The 23773-nt window shown below is 43.4% G+C and overlaps 1 protein-coding gene across 1 annotated transcript in view; it reads left to right on the top strand.

The window, feature by feature from the left end:
* slc12a5a (solute carrier family 12 member 5a) overlaps positions 1 to 23773 on the top strand; it is a 151601-nt gene that overhangs the window by 112568 nt on the left and 15260 nt on the right. The window contains exons 4-7 of the mRNA XM_055222141.1: positions 8357 to 8503; positions 16882 to 16936; positions 18946 to 19076; positions 23210 to 23457. Of these exons, the coding sequence (XP_055078116.1) occupies positions 8357 to 8503; positions 16882 to 16936; positions 18946 to 19076; positions 23210 to 23457 (581 nt within the window). The remainder of the gene's footprint in view (positions 1 to 8356; positions 8504 to 16881; positions 16937 to 18945; positions 19077 to 23209; positions 23458 to 23773) is intronic.

Genomic DNA, 23773 nt, shown 5'->3' with positions numbered 1-23773 from the left:
GACACCAGTAAAGTCGGTTGTTTGTGGTGAGAGGTGCCTTAACCTGAAGTGCATCTGTGTTTGTGGAGTCGTTGTTGTCTGTCTGAACACACCTGAGCCGTCGCTTCACTGTGCGCATGGGCCGCACCTCCCAGGGGGCGCTGTGGGCAGCTGTTCCCCTTCCATTTCGGCGCTGGCCTGTATACCTGTTGGCTCTGCGCGGCTCTCGGGGGAAATCTTCAGAGCTGCTGGCGATGGTCCCATTAAACAAACAGCAACGAGAGAGAAATAACAAACATGCATCTATTAGGACAGGACGGCGGCGCGATCCACGTCCACGGCGGAACAAATGGAACAGCAACTGGGTGAAAATAGAGATGGATATATTTCCAAGAAGACTGTTCCCTGTAGAGACGCAGATTCAACGCATACGTCAGTGTTTCTGTGTGTTTAGGCTTCGTCCACACGTGAAACTCCTCTCAGTTTGTGCGCTTGAACGCGGCGTGGGCAGAAATACGACATTTTCTTTGCACCAGATCACGATTTTGAACCTTCCAGAGGTTTGACCAATTAGCGGAAGGAAAAAAGTGTCTGTTTGGGCGCACGACTTTCACGACTTCTGTCTTAAAAACATCAAAAACAGAACATCCATCCATTTTCTTCCTCTTCCCTGTAGCTCAGTGTTGGGGGCAGCGGTTTAAGCAGCGACTCCCAGACTTCCCTCACCCCAGACACTTCCAAAAGCAGAACAGTTGATTCTAAACGGTTTGTAGACGTCCAAAGTTATTCCTCACTTACCTTTTATTTTGTGTGTAGCTTAATTATTCACCCTAATGTGTTTAAAAGCACTTTTCACTACTAGCGGAGGGGAGTTTTGCCATGTATTTCTAACAACAAGCATGCTAACCGCGCTCTTTCTGATTATTAGACGCTTCGTAATTAGCCGCAGGACACATTGGACTGACTACGAGCGTGACAGCTGCTCATACGATGCATCTATTCTGGGTCAAATGTGTGAATTGTGACTCAAAACGTGGTATTGTCACATCTTTATCTCCATTTCGCCCTGACCCTCCTGAGCTCTGTCCACGGTCTAAACGAGCCGCCGCCGCCGCAGAGAACGCTTCACGAACACTTAAGAAACTCCAAACGCGCTCATGAAAAGTGCATAAAGATGTGATTTGGGAGATAGCGTCGGTGACACGAGCGCCGCGTAAACCCACAATAAACTCTTATGTAATTCAGAGGATTTTATTGTTGCATCTGGATTATAACTCGTCACTGTCGGCCGCCGCTCGCTCTCGTACGCCGCTCGCTCTCGTACGCCGCACAAGGCCTGTTGATTACGCTTCATTGTGTGGGAGCACAGAGGGAAATGTCATTTTTCACACTGGAGAAGGTTACTTTGCTTATGTTCCTCTGCTGCGGCGTGTCGGAGGCATAAGCGCCGTTTTGTTGTCGGACTCAATAGCATTACACGTCTTTTTGGGGCAGATTAGTGTAATCTCTAATCATTATTTTCAGTCGTGGAGTGCTTTCCAGACTTCCTCTTTCGCGCTCGTCTGTTTCCCGGGTTCAAGGTTACTCTACGCTCTGAGGATGAATGTCACCTGCACTTCCACTGCGACTCGCACCTTTTAAACGCCGCGGGGATGACGTCGTTCTTTTCCATAAAAAGCAAACGCAAAAACAACCTCACCGTCGACAGTCAATCATTAAAAAATCTGTATAAATGGTTTAAAAATGCAAATATCCTGGGAGCGTTGCGTCTGGAGTGTTCTGTTGAGCCCCGGCTGAAGTTTAGGCTGCACTTTGACCGTGTTATTATGTAAATGCTGAGAGTTTCCTCTGCTCTTCCTCTCTGACCTCCTCATCGTGCCGCCTCAGCTCTATCACAGCCCACTACAAAGCGCTGATGGCGGGCGGAGCTTATTGGCCGTAACACCTGACCGTCCACAGTGTGATACTCGCCACGTCCCTGAAGCGGCTCCACGGGCTCCTGTCCACGTTTAATTACAGACGGTTCAGCCACAGTTTGAGGGGCAGAGGAAGGAGATCGATGGTTTAAATGAAGTCGTATGTTCATTTAAGACACAATTTGGATGGATCTGTAGAGTCAGAGCTCAGGAGCAAAGCACTGTTCATGTTCTGAAGGTTATTTAGGAGGAACAGTTATCAGACGTATGTAGAGTTTTTGTTTGGACACAGGATCTAAGGACAGTCCAGTCTGAACAGGTGAGGTTTCCCTTTAATTAAAGTTAAAAATATGAATAATGCAGCTCCACCTACATTGAAAAACTCCCTCTGTCGCTTTTTCATTTCAAACCATCAGAGACTCAGGTCCAGACTCTGAAACTGTAGATCTGAATAACTTTACTGGAAATTTGTAAAAGAACATTTTAGATAAACAGACGTGTCACATGAGTCTTTTTGTTTGTTCTGTTTTTACTGTAAAAACCTGCACAGAACTGACTTTTTAAATGGGTCTGGACTGAAGGAAACACACTGCACTGGACACGGGACATTTATTGTATTTTTCTGCTGATGTCAATGATGAACTGTTTGTTTTATAATGTAACTGTAATGAAATGTGTTTTAATGTGTGTTCACCTGCAGAGGGACAGAGGCAGGAGATAAATCTGTACAAATCATCTTTTCTTTCTCAGATTAATGAATTTGTACACGGTCCCTGACAAATAAAGAATAAATCAATCAATAATAAATAAATAAATAAATAAACAGTCTGATATTTAGAGCCTGTGTTTGGCTGGAATCACAAACACATTTAACACGTCAGACTTTTCTTCCTGTTTCTTCCTGTTTCCTTTAGACTCAGGAGCCATTTTGAAGCTTCTGTTAAACAGAATTAAATCTGTATCACGTCGACAGATGAAAAACGCTCAGTGCCACAGACTGAAGGGCACGAGGCCCAGGGTGATTTACATGAGTGAGACGACACGCCGAGAGACGGCTCTTAAACATGACCGTGTGTGTGTGTGATCCGACAGAGATGGACGAGGTGCGCTCCCCCGGGCCCCCGCGCCCCCCCCCCCGGCCCCCGCGGCCCCTCCCCGTGGAGGCCCTGACGTGATCTTTGATTAAAGCTCAGTACGACTTCAGCTTGAGACGCCCCCCGACGAGACGGAGCCGTAAAGCTGCACATTATACTGCAGCCCCACGGAGCACAGCACACCTGTCCACAACATGTCCACAACATGTCCACAACATGTCCACAACATGTCCACAACCTGTCCTTAACATGTCCTTAACCTGTCCACGTGACAGGACACGTCCACTTGGGCCAAATCAAAGTATCAAAGACGTGTTCATCTGTGAGTCTTTTGAGTCTGTTAGTTTATTCTATTAAACTGTAAAGTCAAAATCATCAGTGTCTCAGATTGTCGGTTCTTTGGGCTGTAGTTCAGTTCTGACTTTAAACCGACGAGAGAATGAAGAGAATTATTTATTTTTTACTAATCAAAACTAAACCCACGTGGTCCTGTTAAATTATGTGTTTATTATTGATTTGGTGTGGTCTGGTCTGGTCCGTCATGGTCTGGTGTGGTTCGTTGCGGTCTGTTGTGGTCTGGTGTGGTCCAGAGCGGTCTGGTGTGGTCCGTTGTGGTCTGGTGTGGTCTGGTGTGGTCCAGAGCGGTCTGGTGTGGTCTGGTGTGGTCTGGTGTGGTCCGTTGCGGTCTGGTGTGGTCCAGAGCGGTCTGGTGTGGTCTGGTGTGGTCTGGTGTGGTCCGTTGCGGTCTGGTGTGGTCCAGAGCGGTCCGTTGTGGTCTGGTGTGGTCCAGTGTCTGCTGCAGCTCTGAGTGACGTGACACTGATGTATTTTCGGCGGTTCTTCCTTAGCAGCCGTTCCACAGAGCGTAATGGCGGTTGGCTGCGGTGTAATTGCTTTCTGGCCGTGCGTTGGAGAGTTCTAGAACACGATGTCCGCGCGGCGCCGTTTGGACGGTGGTCGAGGTGTGGACGAGCGGTTTGAGCACAGAGCTGGAGTCTCTATTAAACTTCACTTTTTAAACCGATTTTTTCACATAAATCTGAGACTTAAACCGAGCGCAGGAGCAAAACCAACGACATCGTAGTGAAATAACGGACCTGTGTTTGTCGCACAAGGAGGAAACTACCACACAACGGTAAAAAAACACATGAGAAAATCAAAATCAAGATAAATAACTGTCTAAATACTTCACTTATGTTGTATTTTTATGATGTTTAACACAAAATACAAAACCAGGACACCACAGACACTTCCTTTGTTTTTTCTTTGTTACATAAGAAACAGGAAAAATCATATTTTCGACATGATGCAACACGGAGAAAATGTGCTTCAGGCAGCAACAATTACAAATAAAACATAACTGCATTTACCTCAGAGACGTTTCCCTGAGTATGTGCGACTAAAGCCAAACTCCACGTGCGGCCGAGTTTACACGACGCTGGAAAGGCGCGAGAAGAAGACGTATAATTTATTGTTAGTTGGAAGCAAACAAAAGCGAGTGGGCCTTATGTAAGGTGCTATTTAAAGAAACGGTGCGTCCGCTGGCGTTGTAAAACCTTCAGCGTTTCCCCCGTCCCCGCGCTGATAATCGTGATAATTACAGTTCGGCGAGTGCGGCTTCTTTGTTTATCTGCAGAAAATTAGAATATAATTATATCTGCTCGGACTCTCTTCGGCGCAGACAGTTTATTATAACGCAGGACCAAACCTCTTCAGATAAATCCCGCACTGTGGCTTTACGCGCACACGATTCTTCATTTCGTGTCGGCCGCTTGTCAGAAAGATTCGATTATGGAATTGGAAGAAAAGGATGATTCTTCACAGGGCTGTGTTTATTAATCCTACGTTCTGTGGTTGTTTCATCCGGTGCAAAATATTCCAGTGTTTGATCAGTGTAAAAATATGAATAAACGTTTCATCTGCGAGTTTCTGATTGGACAAAGAGAAGAAGAGCCACTGTGACGTTCAACAGGTCGAAGTCTGTGATAAATATGAAAATACACTAATGAGAGAGAATAGTATTTGTACCACTACTATTACTGCAAAGGAAATGAAAATAGAAATTAGAAATCACGTGTCTCATTTGGTTTGGTCGTCAAAAACCTTTCATGTCGGCGCTTTTGTTCTTTTGTTTGCTAATCGTGTTAAAATGCGTTTGTGTAAGTGAACGTAGATGTTTCAGACCAAAGACGTATTTAACTCCACATTATTATTTTTTCAGACTTATCTAACTCCACATGTTCCCTCCTGAGGTGATCGAGCTCATGAAGCCTCCAGGAGCTCGTCGGACCAAACCTCAGGACGAGCGTCGCGTCTTTACTTTGAAATGTGTCGTCTGATCATCTCAAACTGTATGAACCTGGAGATTTACATCAGTCTGAGTCTGACGTCAGGGGGAGATCCTGTCGGACGTATTTCCTGCAACAAATAAACTCTTGTCTTTGCTTCTTCGTTCATCAGAGCTGCAGAAGGTCTTATTTCTACAACAGCGACTCCTGCAGAGGTGTTTTTCTTTTGCAGTCGTGATCTTCAGGCTGATTCTCCTGCAGGTCAGAGGGAAAAACACTCCTGACCGTTCACCCTTTCTCACCCGTTTGCCGTGGGACGCTCGTGAGCCTTTGGGTATTGGCCGACGTCTCAAAATAATGTTCATTTTGAGCTGAGTTGAAGCGTGAGGCGCAAAACTTCTGATCTGAATCTGATCTGAGCTGAAGAAGCGACTTGGACGAGCACAAACATCTGATTTAACTTTGGGTTTTACGGCAGAATGTACCAATATTTAGCCATAAAAGGGACTTATTCACCCCTCCACAGCTCAAAACTTAAAGTATTCCAACAAAAACATTCAAATATCCCCATTTTTGCACAGAAAAAGCGACTTGGACGAGCACAAACGTCTTCACTCCTACAACGTTTTGTCCAGTGACAGATTTAACTTTGGATTTAACTCCGGATCAGACCTGGACTGAGGGACAGATCTGAAAAATAATACAAAATAATAAAATAATCATCGTTGACACATTTAAGGCGTGGACGTTGAGGACATGGGCGGGGTTAAAACACTTTTGCTTTTAACTGTTTGTGGTTTGATCACTGAAAGCGTGATTTTTGTTTCATTTTCCTCTTAAACCTTTAAACCTTGTGCTGATTCTGTGTCTTAAACGTTGAGTTAAACTTGTTTCTCAGTAAAAATGAGACACATAATTATTTTAACATGTCGACTCTGGAACCTGTGACTTTCAGGATGATGAGAGACCATGAAATCCATCTTTTCAGCGACTAGACGTATGTTTTAGTGAACAGTATGTCCATTTATGACCGTGTACAGACAAGAGTTACGTCTTTATAGGACCAGTCTAATATAAATTGTACTTTTCTTGGGCTTGAAGTACTGGACAAACTCCCTTGAGACATAACGCACTTCATTCATCTGATCAAATAAACTTTAAACTCCACCTGTTCTGCAAACACACACGGCACAATCACAAAAGCATTTTAGTGAGGACTTTGAATTGGAAAATGTTCAACAACAACAAAAAAAACCCTGTGCTGAGACTGAAAAATGATTGAAAAACTCTGTAGTAGATGCTGCGTTTAGCCTCACTGAGCCCGAGTGTGTAAGTGTCGTGTCGCTGCGTCACACACACGTTTTCTCTGAGTTTCTGTTTGTAAATGGGCCACAGCTGGATCATAATTCATAACGGGTCATAATTGTCCTTCACTGGTCGTCCTTGTGCAGAGTGAGCAGAGCTTTGACACCAGCTCGTTCTGTGTCCTTCAGGTTTAACACAGACATAACTCACACACATCTACTGTAAAGTCACATGAGGTGAACACAAACTGGACTGATTCCTGTGAATTAACCAGGAAATCTCCAGGGAATGGTTTTCTTCAGGAGTGAGGCTCTGAATGTGACACAGATAAACCCCATTCACCCGACGCTCAACCGCAGCACTGCATCAAATGAGCTCAAAAAGGAGAAAATGGCACATTACTCCAGAGGCCGCCTCACCACGTCCAGCTCCTCAATTATTTACACAATTTCCTGTGTGAGAAATCAAAATACGACTGGAAACGGAGCTGGAACTCGCCTAAATCTGCACAACTTCAGCTTAATTCAGTTTATCGTAGCATCTCAGTTAATCGTGTGACGTCCTCAGTGTGACTGTGTTTTCCCTGTGTCCTGATTTCTCTCTCATTATATATTTTCATGATTTTTCACAGCACGATTTTTAACCAACACATCCAGACGCCAACACATCCCCCCAGTCCTTTATTCACTCCATTGGCTCCCTGTTACTTTTAGAGTTGATTTTAAAATTTTACTTTTTGTTTTTAAAGTTCTTAATGACCCTGCCCCGCCCTACTTGGCTGAACTGTTGGTCCGAAATCCAAACCGGGCCTTGAGGTCGTCTAATCAACTCCTTTTGGAAGTTCCAAAAACTAAATCCAAACACTGGGGTGATCTTCTCTGTGGCTGGAACAAACTCTGGAACAAACGTCCTCCTGATGTGCACCATTACTGACTTTGGTCTTTTTAAATCCAGGCTTAAAACATATTTATTCAGACTTTAACACTTAGTAAAGTTGTGACACATTATCATTATTTATAATTTGTTGTATTAATGTATTTTATTCTATTTTATTCTCCTATTTTACTGTTTTAGTTTGATTTTAACTTGTTTTAATTTGATTTTACTGGAAAGCACTTTGGTCACCTTGAGTGTTGTAAAGTGCTCATAAATAAACGTTGATTGATTGATTTTCATAGCCTCAGTTTCGCAGAAGTTCGCGTTAAAAAGTCGTAATAAAGTTGAATCCGCAGCGTCCAGCGGTGCCGTTCGTTCCGTCGGCTGAGCTCTGACCGTCTGCGTTTCTGTTTGAACTGCACTGAATAATTCACGCAGGTTTACCACAAAACCGGCGTCAGATCAGCGGCGTCCCTCTGTGCGCCACGGGGGACCTGTGTTTGTGTTGTTTTTATTGAAACTCAAAGTAACTGGCACAGAGTAAATTGTGCACTTCTGCTTCAGCCTCGGAGCGAAACGGCGCATGACACTTATCCTGTTTCTGAAACGTGAACGTTAAACACTCGAGAACGCAGGAAGTTACAGTTTAAGTTCATTATTTGTGACGTGTTTCGATAAACCAGCGTCTGTGATGGAAGTAAATATGGAAACTAAGACTTTTTATCAAACATTTATGATCCGATCTCTCGTATTTTTGTCCCTAATTGTGTCTTTTCTCATAATTTCCCAAACAGAACCTGCACATCTTCATCTCTGCAGCTTCTTCTCTACAAACTCGCTCTTCTTCCTTGTAACTTCTTGTTTCGTAAATGTTTTTTTAATGTCTTTTCTCGCACAGGCTCCGCAGCTCGGCACTCTGATGGGCGTGTACCTGCCGTGTATCCAGAACATCTTCGGGGTCATCCTCTTCCTCAGAATGACCTGGCTGGTGGGCATCGGCGGAGTCATCGGGACCTTCATCATCGTGTTCATGTGCTGCTCCACAGTGAGTGTCCTCAGACATAAAGAACAGACTCAGACGTAATGCGCCGTTTATTATCTCATCGTGTTTAGTTTACGTGTCGCCACAAATCCTGTCGTTTCCTTGTGACGATAAAGACTCTTTATCGTCACCGTGAACAAAATGGAGGCTGCACACGCCGTGACGTCCCCGATTAAAGTCGCCGTGGTCGTGTCAGGACGACCGTGGCTCAGGTGGACCCTCACACACTCCTCACACACTCCTCACACACTCCTCACACACTCCTCACACACTCCTCACACACTCCTCACACACTCCTCACACACTCCTCACACACTCCTCACACACTCCTCACACACTCCTGCGTTCGTCCTCTTCTCTGGTTCATTTAGGTCACGGTCATGTCCTCGCGTCAGGAGCAACAAGCTGGAATTGACTATTTTAATCAAAGCTACAACAGCGTCTTATTGAGTTCTGTAAATGTGTGTCATGTCCACTCCTCGCTGTGTGTCGGTGTGTGTCGTGTGTGTGTGTTTGTGTGTGTTTGTGTGGCTCAGACTCTCCTCCAGCTCACAGTGTATTTATAGAACAGCCCTCTCCAAATCTAAGCTATAACACACTGTCCCTGAGCTAAAGCAGCGGCCTTCAGGAGCCAAAGACGAGCAGAAAAGCAAATTAATACAAAACCAAGAACGTTTGAGAAGCTGCGAATGTTCAGTGTGATCAGGTCAAAGGGTAAAATCATTTCTAACGGCGCAGGAGGTGGACGTTTGATACACTATTTCTCCAAAACCTCATCAAACACGTGCGTCTTTTACTCTGAAGTTAAAGGTTGTTGCTTGTCTGTTATTGGATGTTTATTTGTACAGCACAATTTGTACAAAAAGAGCTTTACAGAATGAGAAAGACGTTAAAATCAGACAAAGCCAAACATAAATAAGCACAAATAATCATCATAAAATTAACATTAAAGCAGAAAAGTGCAGAATAAAAACGTTTCAGTCGTGCGCGTGTGTGTTTTATGACTCAAAACGACCTTGAAGAACACTAATTGTTTTCATGACGCTCGCCTCTAACACAGATCCGATGTGTAACGCACCCCGGCGGCGTAACCTGCGTGACGCCATCGAGACCAATCGGCTTTAATCAAGTCACTGCTGATAGTTTCTCTGTGAGTTTTTACACGGGAAATCAGATCATTTCCTGAAGCACGGTTTGGGTTTTTTCGTTCTGGAAATAGCAGAGAGGCGCAGTGCGGTTCAGGCAGAAGTGTGTGACGTCTGAACATCTGAACATCTGAACATCTGAACATCTGAACATCTGAACATCTGAGCAGGTTTATGTGGAGCTGGCAGCGGCTCAAACCCACACAGACACTGACGCCGCTACACGTGTTCAAACATGTATGCTCCCGCGCCCTCCCCACGCCGCACGCTTCATTTTGTCACTCTATTTCGGTCTGGCTGGCACACGCACACACACACACACGCACACACACACACACGCACACGCTCTTATCAGTCACACAGAGCTCATAGCAGGGCCCCGGGGCGATAAGCCGGAGCGTGAAACCCCCACCTCCCTCCTCCTGCTCCTCCTGAGCTCCTTACATAACACACACACACACCTAAGGGCCTTAAGGGGACTCAGGGTGCATCCCCGCTCACTCTCACGTCTCACTCCACACGTGTGCGCGCAGACGCCGCCTCGCTCACATCGTCAGGGAGCCACGAGCGAAGGAATCTCTGCAAAAAGCGCGTTTCAGCTCCTCAGGCCTGAAGCTGGTATCAGGGAGTTTTATAAATACGACACGAGACTCGGGCGGATGGAGATGAACGTGCAAATATGAAAAGTTTACAGAAAACACTGGAACTTTGCAGATGAAAGATGAAATATCAGGAAGAAATACCTGCATTAGAGTGTTCCCCGGTTTAACGCGGGGGTTATGTTCTAAAAATAAGTATCAGCTTTATTTTTTACATTATTCTCTCTGTTTTTGTCTGTAAAACCCCTCACCACACACTTTATACACTTTTCTCACACAGGCGTTAACATTTTCTCACATTTCTCTCTCGTTTAAACTCTCTCAAAGTTCAAACCTTCGTAGGCGTCTTTGTCGGTGCAGAACGTTTCATCGACATTGTGGGTTTTGTCGGGGAGAAAACAAATCGCAAACGTACAGCACTTCAGAGTCACACTGAGATCCAACGTTTATGTAAATTTGTCTGAACACATTCTGTACTGGACAGGAGACACGGCACGGAGGAGACTGATGGACAATGGTCTACAGTCCAACAGCCAATCAGGACGCACGACACAATGGTCTACAGTCCAACAGCCAATCAGGACGCACGACACAATGACGTTCATATGCTGAAAAAAAAAAAACAAACATGCAAAATTGGACTAACCATGAAAGATGAACTGTGATATAGCGAAGGACAACTGTATTTTATATTTTATTTGTTACTGCAACACGTACAGATTTAAACATGTTCTCGTGGTATCACTTCTGTGCCCCTCGACCCCTCACCTCGACTTCCACCTCGACTTCCACCTCGACTTCCACCTCGTCTTCCGCCTCCAGCTGTAGATGCTCCTAACGAGGACGTCCAGGAAGCATCATGAGCAGAGTCCAGATCCTCCTAATTGGTCCTTCACTGTCTGGCCAAAAAAAAGTTGCTACCAAAAAACAAACGTCCCACTCTAATATTTGGTCGTTCCTCCTTCTCCAACGTCACAGATTTATTTCCATCCAGTTGTTGCTTTAATGTTTCACCTGTTGCATTGATGATGGTCGAGTCTGACGCTGCTCAAAGCTTCTCCAGCACAAAGATTCTCACTGGGGTTAAGGTCTGGACTCTGTGGTGGACGATCCATGTGTGAAAATGACGTCTCTGCTCCTGATCCTCTGTCACAGTTTGAGCTCGATGAATCCTGACATTGTCGTCTTGGAATATGCCCAAAAATCCACTGATGGAATAACCTGGTCATTCAGTCTATTCAGGTGTCAGCTGAACCTAGACCTGACTCGTACCTATACCCTCGGACCTGTTTGCTCAGTTAAATCCGGGTGACGCCTTTTTTTTCTCGTCCTGGCTGTGTGATTCACCATTTGGACCACGATCCCGAGAAACCGAGCCAGTCGTGGCCGCTGCCCCTGACTCGTTTTCGCAGCGACACGGTTTGAAGAGCTGATTAAACGCGTCACAGTCGTTGCCCGGTGTCCAGCTCAGTTCCAGTTGGCTCATCTGCCGTGGACTGAAAGTTTCTCGTTCTTTAACTATGCATTTAACACCTGACTTCATGCGTTCAGTGGAAACTTTCAACTGCAAATTCCTCTTGAGGAGAAAACGACGGATACAGCGAGTCCGTCTGTTTTACTCCTTAAACCGTGAGTCAGTTTTTCTCGCTCGTCTGCACTTAACACCATTATTACTCCGTCATGCAGCGTTTTGACAGAACATTACCGAGACTCTCAGCTCTTTTCTGGAGACATTATGATATGAATAATGTCCCTGTGTATGTTTCAGCTCTGACACATCACCGCATTAAGCGTGAAGCGACAGAGAGAGGAGTGCGCTTCACCCAACATGCCTCAGAGTGTATTTTTAGAACAAATAACAAACGCTGCCTTGTCACAGATGGAGATAAAATGAGCTTTAATATTCGGTCTGTTGTGTGGTCGTCTTTATAACCTCCAGTGTTTGGATCCAGACACTCCTGCCCCCTGTCGGACTTAAACTCTCACATTTTTACTCTATTTCTTTCATTCTTTGCAGCTACATTTGTGTTTTTGTTCTCCTGACATCTCTCTCATCCGTTAGCCCTTTTTTTTTGTGACTTTTTGTTCTCATTTCTATTTTAAAAAACTAAAAAATCTTTGCTCTCCTTCACCTGACTCCACTTGTGCCACACACCCTGAGGGATTTCTTCATGAAAAACAGCGTTCTGAAAATAGTCGTGCGATGTACTGCTGCTGTGTAACGCGCAAACTGATGAAGTTGTACTACAAAAGTATTCTGCGTTTGTGTAATGAAGCGTGTTAATGAAACGTGCTCTTGGGGCTTCTGCAGAACTCGGTGTCTGTCAAAAGTAATTTCACTCAGCGCCAAGGTCAAACGGAGGCCAAGTGAGACGTGGATTTGAAGAAGAGACTAAAAGTGAGACGTGGATTTGAAGAAGAGACTAAAAGTGAGACGTGGATTTGAAGAAGAGACTGAAAGTGAGACGTGGATTTGAAGAAGAGACTAAAAGTGAGACGTGGATTTGAAGAAGAGACTAAAAATGAGACGTGGATTTGAAGAAGAGACTAAAAGTGAGACGTGGATTTGAAGAAGAGACTAAAAATGAGACGTGGATTTGAAGAAGAGACTAAAAGTGAGACGTGGATTTGAAGAAGAGACTAAAAGTGAGACGTGGATTTGAAGAAGAGACAAAGTGAGACGTGGATTTGAAGAAGAGACTAAAAGTGAGACGTGGATTTGAAGAAGAGACTAAAAGTGAGACGTGGATTTGAAGAAGAGACAAAGTGAGACGTGGATTTGAAGAAGAGACTAAAAGTGAGACGTGGATTTGAAGAAGAGACTAAAAGTGAGACGTGGATTTGAAGAAGAGACTAAAAGTGAGACGTGGATTTGAAGAAGAGACTAAAAGTGAGACGTGGATTTGAAGAAGAGACTAAAAGTGAGACGTGGATTTGAAGAAGAGACTAAAAGTGAGACGTGGATTTGAAGACCTTTCGCGTCTGTTTTACTGATTTTTTTATTTTTTTTTTTTTTGTGCAATTTTGTTTTGCGTCCTGATTGGCTAAGGGACTGTTCACCATTTTGTTTTGCCAAATTTACCGTATTTTCCGAACTATAAGTCATGTTTGTTTCATAGTTTATCCGGGGGATGTGACTTATGCTCAGATGCAATTTATTTGTGAAATATATGTTGTTGTTTTTTTCATTATTATGCAATTTTTGGCTGGTGCTTAAACTCTGGAAAATACAGTACATAAACGTTGGATCTCAGTGTGACTCTGAAGTGCTGTACGTTTGCAATTTGTTTTCTCCCCGACAAAACCCACAATGTCGATGAAACGTTCTGCACCGACAAAGACGCCTACGAAGGTTTGAACTTTGAGAGAGTTTAAACGAGAGAGAAATGTGAGAAAATGTTAACGCCTGTGTGAGAAAAGTGTATAAAGTGTGTGGTGAGGGGTTTTACAGACAAAAACAGAGAATAATGTAAAAAATCAAGCTGATAATTTGTGGATTTTGCCTGTTGCGGGTTATTTTTAGAACATAACCACTGCCATAAACGAGGGAGCACTGCACTGTGGAACCTTTCAGGCAAAGCAGCATCTTTTCCATAAAGTGTCTTACTCTTTATTCTTTATTTACGACCTGGCAAAAAAAAAAAGCAAATAAATAGACACTAGCTTACTTGTGCTACCATGGTTCATCTTGAAAAACACCGTATAGTGGATGCACAGTCTCAAGGTCACATTCAGTTTGGTTCAAGACGTTGGAGCGGGTCTGGCGCCCCCTGTTGTCTGACTGGAGTCTCCTGTCCCAGTTTGTCCTGGAGTTGAACGTTTGCTCATCTGCAACGTCCGACCTGGAGCCACAGAGCAGCAGGTTCAGTATTCAGCACACACACGTCCAGCAAGGTCACTTTACCAAAAACAGACCAAAAACAGACAAAAAAAACAGACCAAAAACAGGTTTATAATGAAATAAAAGATCTGTGCCCTGAGCTCATGCACCTGTACGAAGGGTTTGTTTTGTTTTTTAATAGAAGTGACTGTCTCTGTAAAAGCAAACGAGCAAAACTGAACTCATAAAAACATTTATTTAAAGCTGCTCTGTGGAACCTTTGGAACTGCTGCTTCCATCAGAATCAGAATCAGAATCAGACTTTTATTTCCATCGTCAGTGACACAACTCACAAACTAGAAACTTCGACGATAAAGTGCAACATAAAACACTGATTAAAAATATAAAAACGTATAAATATCTATTATAATAAAATGTTATGAAAATATTATTGATTTACCTCGAATATTTCACAGCACGGGTCAGATCTGTGGAGAGACGACACTGTTCACTGTTCACTGTTTGCTGCTTTAAATCATTTCAGCGATAAAAACATTAATGCCACGATGCGGAACATTCGAGACAAAGCATCACATTTTATTGAGACGAGCGCAGCCAGAGTCTGTCTGTAAAGATGATATAAAAGCAATTTATTTATTTGCATAATTCTAATCAAAACACAATTACCAAACTGAATAAATAAAAAAAAACAATGAAAGATCGACCTGTTTGGCAGAATAGAGCCATTTTATCCTCCATCATAAACTCTGAGCCTCCGTCACCTCCGTCACTCTGAGCCTCCGTCACCTCCGTCACTCTGAGCCTCCGTCACCTCCGTCACTCTGAGCCTCCGTCACCTCCGTCACTCTGAGCCTCCGTCACTTCACCTGCACCTCCTCAAAGTGGGACAGTAAAACAGGCCCCGGGCTGTGGGTCAGAGGGAAGAAAACCCCCCACTGTGACATAACCAGGTGCATTCTCACACAAACACCTCCTCTACACCACCTCCTCTACACCTCCTCCTCATGCTCCTCCTCCTCATGCACCTCCTCATGCACCTCCTCATTAACCCTTCACTGACCTGCTCCAGACTGTAGGGACAAACTCTGCTCCTCGTGTGATTGATGATGCGTCCGGCGCTCCTGTCTGTGCGGCTGGAGGTTGATGAGAGAAATAAAAGTAGGACAACGTGAACCTGAGTGTAAAAAATAAAACACTGAGACAGTTTTAGGGCTGCTGGAGTGTGGCTTGAATCTTAACGGCGGCGCGTGCGCGGGCCGGCGGCGCGTGCGCGGCTCTCGTCTGATAAAACACTTAAATAATTAGAGTCTTATCTGCTGTGGGTGGATCTCATTATGAGGACATTAGAGACGGGACGTCAGGGTCTGCGGTTTGTCCACGGGGCCCCAAGGTCACACTCCATGTGTTTGTCCAATTAGACGAGCAGAGAGACTCACCTCAGTGAGATTCAGTCTGATACATGTGTAAAGACAATAAATAAAGACAGGGGGCTTCCTCACTGCTGCACACACTGCTCCTGAGTTTGTGTGACGGGGTGTGTGGATGTGTCTGTGTGGGTGTGTGTGTGTGTGTGTGTGTGTCTGTGTGGGTGTGTGTCTGTGTGTGTATGTTGGGGTGAGTGTGTGTGTGTATGTGTGTGTGTCTCTGTGTGTATCTGTGTGTGTGTGTGTATGTTTGTGTGTATGTGTGTGTGTCTGTGTGTATCTGTGTGGGTGTGTGTGTGTCTGTGTGTATCTGTGTGTATGTGTGTGTGTCTGTGTGTATCTGTGGACCAGGTTTTATTGTGATTGTAGTTTCATTTTTAAACCACTAGGTGAACTAATATAACAAATACAGTTTTGCATCAGGGCGAGCTCTAGTAAAGGCCTCGTCCTCTGCTCCTCCTCTGCTCCTCCTCTGCTCCTCCTCTGCTCCTCCTCTGCTCCTCCTCTGCTCCTCCTCTGCTCCTCCTCTGCTCTTCCTCTGCTCCTCCTCTGCTCCTCTTCCTCTGTCTCCTCCTCTTCCTCTGTCTCCCCCTCACCTCCTCCTCCTTCTCCTCCTCGTCCTGTCTGTTCGCCACTGTCTTTTCTTCTTCCTGCTGTTGTGCTTTAGTTCTGTCTCCTCGTCTGCTCCTCGTCTGCTCCTCCTCTCCTCCTCTTCCTCTGTCTCCTCCTCTCCCTCTGTCTCCTCCTCTCCTCTGTCTCCTCCTCCTTCTCCTCCTCGTCCTGTCTGTTCACTGTGTCTTTTCGTGCCTTTTCCTGCTGTTGTGCTTCAGTTCTGTCTCTTCTGTTCTGCTCTGAGGCTCTGAGGTCTGCAGTGTGTCAGCTCCACTCAGGCAAGAAGTGTGTGTGTGTGTGAGGGGGTGTGTGTGTGGGGGGGGTGTGTGGGGGTGTGGGTGTGTGCGTGTTATTCTCCCAAGTCAATATTAGAGATAACATCCAAGCCACTGAACATTTACACTGAACATTTACACTGAACATTTACACTGAACATTTACACTGAACACTTCCTCGTCTCACAGATTGTGATTTACAAAATGGCTGAACTAAAATGACACAAAAACATCAAATGTTTAGAAAAATAAAAAACAACTTCATCTTATCCACAAAAATATGACAAGACAAATAAAAAATAAAAAAAACAGAAAAAAAACTGTTTGAGTTGATTAATTTACTGTTACTGTTTGTGTTACTGTGTGTGTGTGTGTGTGTGTGGGGGGGGGGGTTTGTGTTGGGGTGTGTTGGGGTGTGTGTGTGTGTTTGTGTGTGTGTGTGTTATTGTCTAGAGGCTGATGTTGTGTTGTTTTTTTCTTTTTAGACGATGCTGACTGCCATCTCCATGAGCGCCATCGCGACTAATGGAGTTGTTCCAGGTGAGTGAAGCAGATGAACCACACACTCGTCGTTTTGTTTTTGAGCTGTGGATTCCTCCTGTACTGTGGGGGTGTGTGTGTGGGTGTGTGTGTGTGTGTGTGTGTGTGTGGGGTTGTGAGGTCGCACACAACCCGTCATGAGCCCAAAACATACAACAGATTGAGCCTGGGATTGTTCACCTGACACGAGATGAACAGAGCGTCTCAAAAGTCACTGACAGTTTAACAAAATGTGTAACTCTTTTGTTTCTAAATATTTTAATTTTATTTTTCCAGAGCGTTTAGACTCTTCCCACATTAATCTGAGCAAATCCAGCACCGAGGAACAAACCCTCAGTGTGCAGAGGAACTTTGAGTCACATGGGTCAAATTCAACATTTTAACACCAGAGACGCCCCGAGAGTAAATGACACTAAAGGAATAATAAGTGTTTTTCACAGACAGGGGGCAGAATCTCCACAGACCTGACTCGTCCTGATTTCTTCCTGTGGGTCGATCTTAAAGAAAATGTGTTTGTGAATAAACCTCAGACGATAAACGACTTAAAACGTGACATCGAGGATCAAATAAGAGACATAAACTGGAAATTAGATCATTTTTACTTCTCCGAGTTTAAGTCGTGATAAGTTCAAGTGTAAATGAACAATTATAACTGTATTTATTGACAAAAATCTCGTTAGGTTCAGTTTATCTGCTGCTAAAATTTTTTGAGTTTAACTTAAGAATTATAGAAAATATTGAAGATTTAAAAGTGTCAGTGACTTTTGGGCCTGTGCATCACGTCATGTGTTTCTATTGCACATTCTACATTTTTAACGAGATAAAGACGATGCACAAATCCTCTATTATTGATCAACACTGTTTTTTCTGCCATTTTGATTTGTGATACACGTCTTTTCGCTCCTGTTGTTAAGTCTGTTCAGTCCAGATGACTATTACAATGACCAAAATGATTTAAATAGTCGACTAGACGCGGTTCTTCTAATTAATCAGCGCCGCCTGAAGACAAAGCGACACCTCCTTGAGTTGTGTAACGTGCGACATGCTCCGTTTTGTTGGTTTATGTATTAAGGGTTACTGAACTTCCCACTGAGTAGAAATTATAGGTTTGTGCAGAAGGGTGGTATTGTTTCTGTGCACAGCCGCTCCAGCGTCCAGGGTTTGGGGAAATACTCTGCCCGGACAAAAAAAAAGTCATCCAGGTCTGGTCCAGAGCAAAAAGACGAAGTTTAAATCTGTAAAATGGACAAATCGTCGTAGAAGTGAAGATGTTTGTCTGCTCGTCCAAGCCGCGGCTTGGACGAGCAGACAAACATCTTCTACTTCTACGACAACACACTTAAACTTCATCTTTTTCTGTCTGAGATCGCAAAAACGACTAAAATTGGGTAAAAACTGTCCAACGAATCATTAAAAACTAGAAGAAATGTCCTGAATAATCCAGATCGGCGACACTTAAACGAAGAAAAACAACGGTAGAACTCAGCGTTATGTTTAAAAGTGAAAGTAAGAGCGTTTTTTAAAAGTGATCCAAGGAAATATTAGCGTTTGACTGTTTTTGTTTTGGCCGGGCAGAGTATAAAAGCACTTATCAATCAGACGTGGACGCGCTATCGTTTCAGATAAAAAAAATAAATTAAAAAAATAATAAAAATAAGTGAAATTTAATAGTAATTGAATTTAAATGAAAAGATATTTTGGAGTAAATTGTATATTGGTAAAAATGTTTTAGGACGTGATTATCATAAAACAAGGGGATGGAAATGCAGTAACTGGTGAGATTTTTCGAAAGCGAACGGAGGATGAAGATGAAAAAAACAGGACGCACAATTAGAAAAGTAGTTCAAAATGATTTATGAGGAAAAGCTATGGACTCTCTGCTTTAAATACACGGGACAGATTATCTCCAGAAGCACTTTGGGTCAAACTCTCCTCCTGTTTTCGTCCACCAGCCTCGTTACTCTCGTCTCCGACCCTGCGCTGACCTTCTGTCTGTTGTGTTTGTGCAGCGGGCGGCTCGTACTACATGATCTCACGCTCGCTGGGCCCTGAGTTCGGAGGAGCGGTGGGGATCTGTTTCTACCTGGGGACCACCTATGCCGGGGCCATGTACATCCTGGGAGCCATCGAGCTGCTCCTGGTGAGACTCTGATCTTTACAGGGAAAAACCCGCCTGGATTTAGATCAATGAAGATGAGCGGCTCCGGGCTCCCGAGGCGGCTGCTCTCGACGTAAAACCACTGAACGTTTGAGTCATTTCATAGTCCTGAGGTAGTTTGTTATTTACACACAATCAGATCATGTTAACAGACATTTTCTGTATTTAAAAAGGGAAATGTGAGCGCTCTCCCTCCTTGAATACATAAAAATAAACATAAGCTACAGACAAAAATCATTACAAACCTTTATTTTGCTAATAGATCATTTCACCAGTTAATCTATTAGTTATTTGGACCACAAAAGCCCCGTAAATATGAGATTTTCATGAGTTTTACAGAGATAAAGCTGCAGTGAAGCCGCGTGAAAACATCAGGGTGGAACATATTTACAGACCAAAGTGTTTTCAGCAAAAACGCAACATTTACATATTCCCTGTGTCATTTTGTTGCTATTCCTGATCTGTCTGAGTCATAAAGCCTCTTCTCTCAGCTCTTGACACGGTTTAGAGCTTCTGTTTGAGCCAGTTCACGATTATTCGACTGTGGAAATGGATGTTGTGACGTTTATACAGAGGAATCTTCAGGGATATTGTTCTAAATGTTGTAAAAATGTAAAGTTCTATGTGGGTCGCTGCTTTTTAGACAAATATGAGCGACGACGAAGGCAGAGAGGAAATATAACAGATTCTAATGAGGGAAAGATCATGTTTTAAGGTAAAGCAGAATTTTGCATGTTTTTTCAGTTCTGATTTTCCGATTCGTTGGTTGGAGACGGTTCAATAAAAGAGATAAAATCAGGAGAGTGTCCTCACCACAAAGCCAGACGTCTGCTGAGGACAGATCAGTGCGGCGTCCAAGTGCTAAGTACCGACTGTTGTGCCGGTCCTTCCCGTCCATTAACTTTATTTTATGAAGCGTAACTCGCCCGAGCGTCGCTGTACGAGTCGGCTCTATGTTTGGCCGTTATGTCTGATCATTAACTGCTTAAGTGAAGCTCGCGACGCTTTGTCCGGTGCACACAATGTTCTTTCATCTTATTTTCATCATGAACTCTTTGAAACTGATTATATTTATCACTCCCTACGTCTTCATTTGCCTGGATAATTACACTGGTGCTGCGTTAGTGGATGATCAAGACACGGTCAGCAAAAAACAAGCTTTTTTTTTTGAAGTTGAGAGTGGAAGCTCCGCACAGTCCTCTGCTGCATCTGCTCCTCTGGATTCCTCTAATGGCTACCCACAGTTTAATTCTGTCTTCTGGGTCAATGCTGGCTTAGTTTTCCATTGTAAAGAAAAAAAATCCCAGAAGAATAGCGAGGAGCGGATCTGGTGAAGGCTCATTTGAATACGTTTAATCTTTCCACCGACGAACACAAGCCCGAGATTCTATTTTAGGAAGTGGGAATTGTTTGCGGTGACTTGTTTGCCTAGTGATACGCCTCTTTTTAGCATCGCATTAGCCTGCCCAGCCACAACAGAGACGCCACGGAGACGCCACTGTCCACTGCTGCTTGTCAATAAACGCTGCTACCTAGTCATTATCCCGCTGATCATTAAAACGCAGAAACTCCCATGGTTATGTAACAGGCGAGCCGTGAATCATCTGAAACGATGACAGATTCTGATGGGCTAATTAGGGCTTTCCCGTTTTATATGTGGTAGGAATATTCTTAGCGTTAGCCATAGTAGAAGAGAGAGATTGGCACCTCATTAAAAATATTATTACCATGCTTGAGTTCTTTAATTAACGTGAATTTAAATAGCGTTCAGTCGGCCGTGTGCGGCGGCTGCAGAAATGCTAATGCCGGATTTTCGTGCTGTACGTGAAAATACCTTTTGGCAAAATTACCCGAGCAGGAAAAGATCCAGGACGTGACAAAATTAAACATTTATCAGAGAAATATTTAGACCAACTTGGAGAGCGTTGTGTAAACTAAAGTTGAATCACATAATCTGATAATCCCGTGTATCTCTTGGTTTAATATCTTCTTTCTTTCTATAACACAGTTTAATATTTTAAAATGCGTGTTTACTTCTATTTGTACAAACTTTTCTTCCATTAAAGTGAAATCCTGACCTCACTGCAGTCTCATTTTATGCAAATACAATAAAGTGTTAAACTGCAGATCCGTTCAGCTCCACATCGGTTCATGAGCCGGAGGTCGGTCCATTTTCATCGTTCTTTTCCTGTTGATGTTTCCTTGTCCCCAGAACAGAATCTATTAAAGAAACACTTGGCTAAAGGACCAGCCTTAAGGCCCAGAGCTGCCACTTCTGATCCCTCGGTACAAACCAAACACGTGATGAGGAACGAGCAAAGTTCAACTCTCAAAACAACCTCAGACTGCCCTTGAGCAACGACACAAACAAACTTTTATTAGAAGAATGTAACACTAGAGTGACTGGATAACGTTACCAAAGTTCACCAACAAATCCTGTTTTTGTTCAGTTAAAACGAGTAAAATTGTCTGATGTTGATTTGAGTCGTGATGATGTTTAAGGCAGATCATCATAAACTCCGCCCCTTTTTACAGATGTTATTCAAACAGAGTCAAAATCATCTTAAACGAACAGGATTATTAAAAAAAAAGTAAGACTAGAACCAGTGAAACCGTGGTTGTGTTTGTGTTCGAGGGGTCAGTGTGTGGAACAACCTGGAGGATAAATGAAAAAGCTCCTACACAATAAAAGCATTTAAAAAGAAGTACAGTATAAAACACGACTTTTTGAACATTACAGGACTCAGGAGTGATTCAGGTGAACTGCTGTGGTTTGTCCTTTTTCTTTTGTTACATATCGAGTCATTTGTTGTCGAACTGATTCTGCTTTTCTTGTAATTCTTGTGCGTCGTTATTATTAAATAGAGTTAGACGTTATAAGTCGTTTTTACTTCAGCCTAAACTCTTTCAGTCATGATAGAAATGTTATGTACAACTTTATACAAGTGAATAATGTTTGATTTTGAACAGAATGACCCAATAAAATACTTACTTACATATTTTTAAGTCCCTCCAGTTGAAAAAAATGCAAAATAATGAAGAAATCCACATATATAAGTCGCGCTGGACGATAAGTCACATTTTTTGAGGAATATTTATTTTGCAAAATCCAAGACTAAGACAGACATTTTATCTTTAAAGGCAAGTTATAATAATAATAAAATAGAGACAAACAGGCTGAATATCAGCACAGCACGCTAACGCTAACGCTAACACACAGACAACAAACAATAATCAGATACGCTACGCTAACGTAACATGTGCGTCCACAAACACGAGAAACACCAGAGTTGTTTTCACTGATGTTCACTGTAGTTTTACTTCAAACACATCAAATATAACAAACTATAAAATATACAGACACTTTGGCCTGTAAACAAACCGCTGAAACTAAATCTTTATATTTTACTTTTCAACTGTTTCTTAAATAGTGCTCCGTCGGGTCAGAGGTCACATTAGCGTAAAAGGCTGAACCGGAAAACAGGAAGTAGTTTACTAAACATTTACAATATTGTTCCAAATCATCACCTTTTTGGTTTGATACATGAAGAGGAAATAAAAAGAGGAAATGAAATATGAAATGTATAAAAGAAAAGAGTCAAGTACATTTTCTTACAGGTATTACTAACACACCAGTGCCATCTAGTGGTCGAACAAGTGAACTGTAACATGTATAATCGACCGCTACATAACACAAACATGAAGCACAGACAGAACTGAACACGTGTCTGTTTTTTAACGTAAGATATTAACAGTTAATCAGAAAAATAAAGAAGAAAAAACTAACAAAACTATTTTCTTTTAGGGGCGTTTTTGTTCTGTTTTTCTCAGACGTCTTTTAAATTACAGTAATGTTGAAAGTCGCATCTGAGTTTGAGTCTCACCCCCCGACAAACTACGGAAAAAGTGAAAAAGTGACACTTATCATCCAGAAAATACGGAAATCTAAATCACCTTATAATTTATTTAAAACGTCAATCATCAGCTCATATCCAGAACGCAGAAAAAGGAGCATTTATGTTTATTTTAGTTTTAATTCATGTGACTCTTTAAATGAACCAAAAGACTGACCTTTGACCTGTGCCCCAGATAACACGCACCCCCCGTGTTTACAGATCTACATCGTGCCCAAAGCCGCCATCTTCCCTCTGGAGGGTCTGGAGGGTCCGGAGGCGGAGGCGGCGCTGCTCAACAACATGCGAGTGTACGGGACCATCCTGTTGACCTCCATGGCCACCGTCGTGTTTGTCGGAGTAAAATACGTCAACAAACTGGCCCTGGTGTTTCTGGCCTGCGTCATCCTCTCCATCCTGGCCGTGTACGCCGGAGTCATCAAGACCGCCATCGACCCGCCAGAGTTCCCGTAAGTGCATTTCCCTTTGTCCCGTTTGCAAAATGTTACAAATGGGATGAGACGAGTGTGACCTGCAGCGGAGAAGGTCAAAAGACGAGTGTGACCTGGAGCGGAGAAGGTCAAAAGACGAGTGTGACCTGCAGCGGAGAAGGTCAAAAGACGAGTGTGACCTGGAGCGGAGAAGGTCAAAAGACGAGTGTGACCTGGAGCGGTGAAGGTCAAAAGACGAGTGTGACCTGGAGCGGTGAAGGTCAAAAGACGAGTGTGACCTGCAGCGGTGAAGGTCAAAAGACGAGTGTGACCTGGAGCGGTGAAGGTCAAAAGA

Source organism: Periophthalmus magnuspinnatus, chromosome 5, assembly GCF_009829125.3.
Source record: "Periophthalmus magnuspinnatus isolate fPerMag1 chromosome 5, fPerMag1.2.pri, whole genome shotgun sequence".
In the NCBI taxonomy this organism is placed as follows: Eukaryota; Metazoa; Chordata; class Actinopteri; order Gobiiformes; family Gobiidae; genus Periophthalmus; species Periophthalmus magnuspinnatus.
This window is presented reverse-complemented; position numbering and strand designations above follow the sequence as displayed.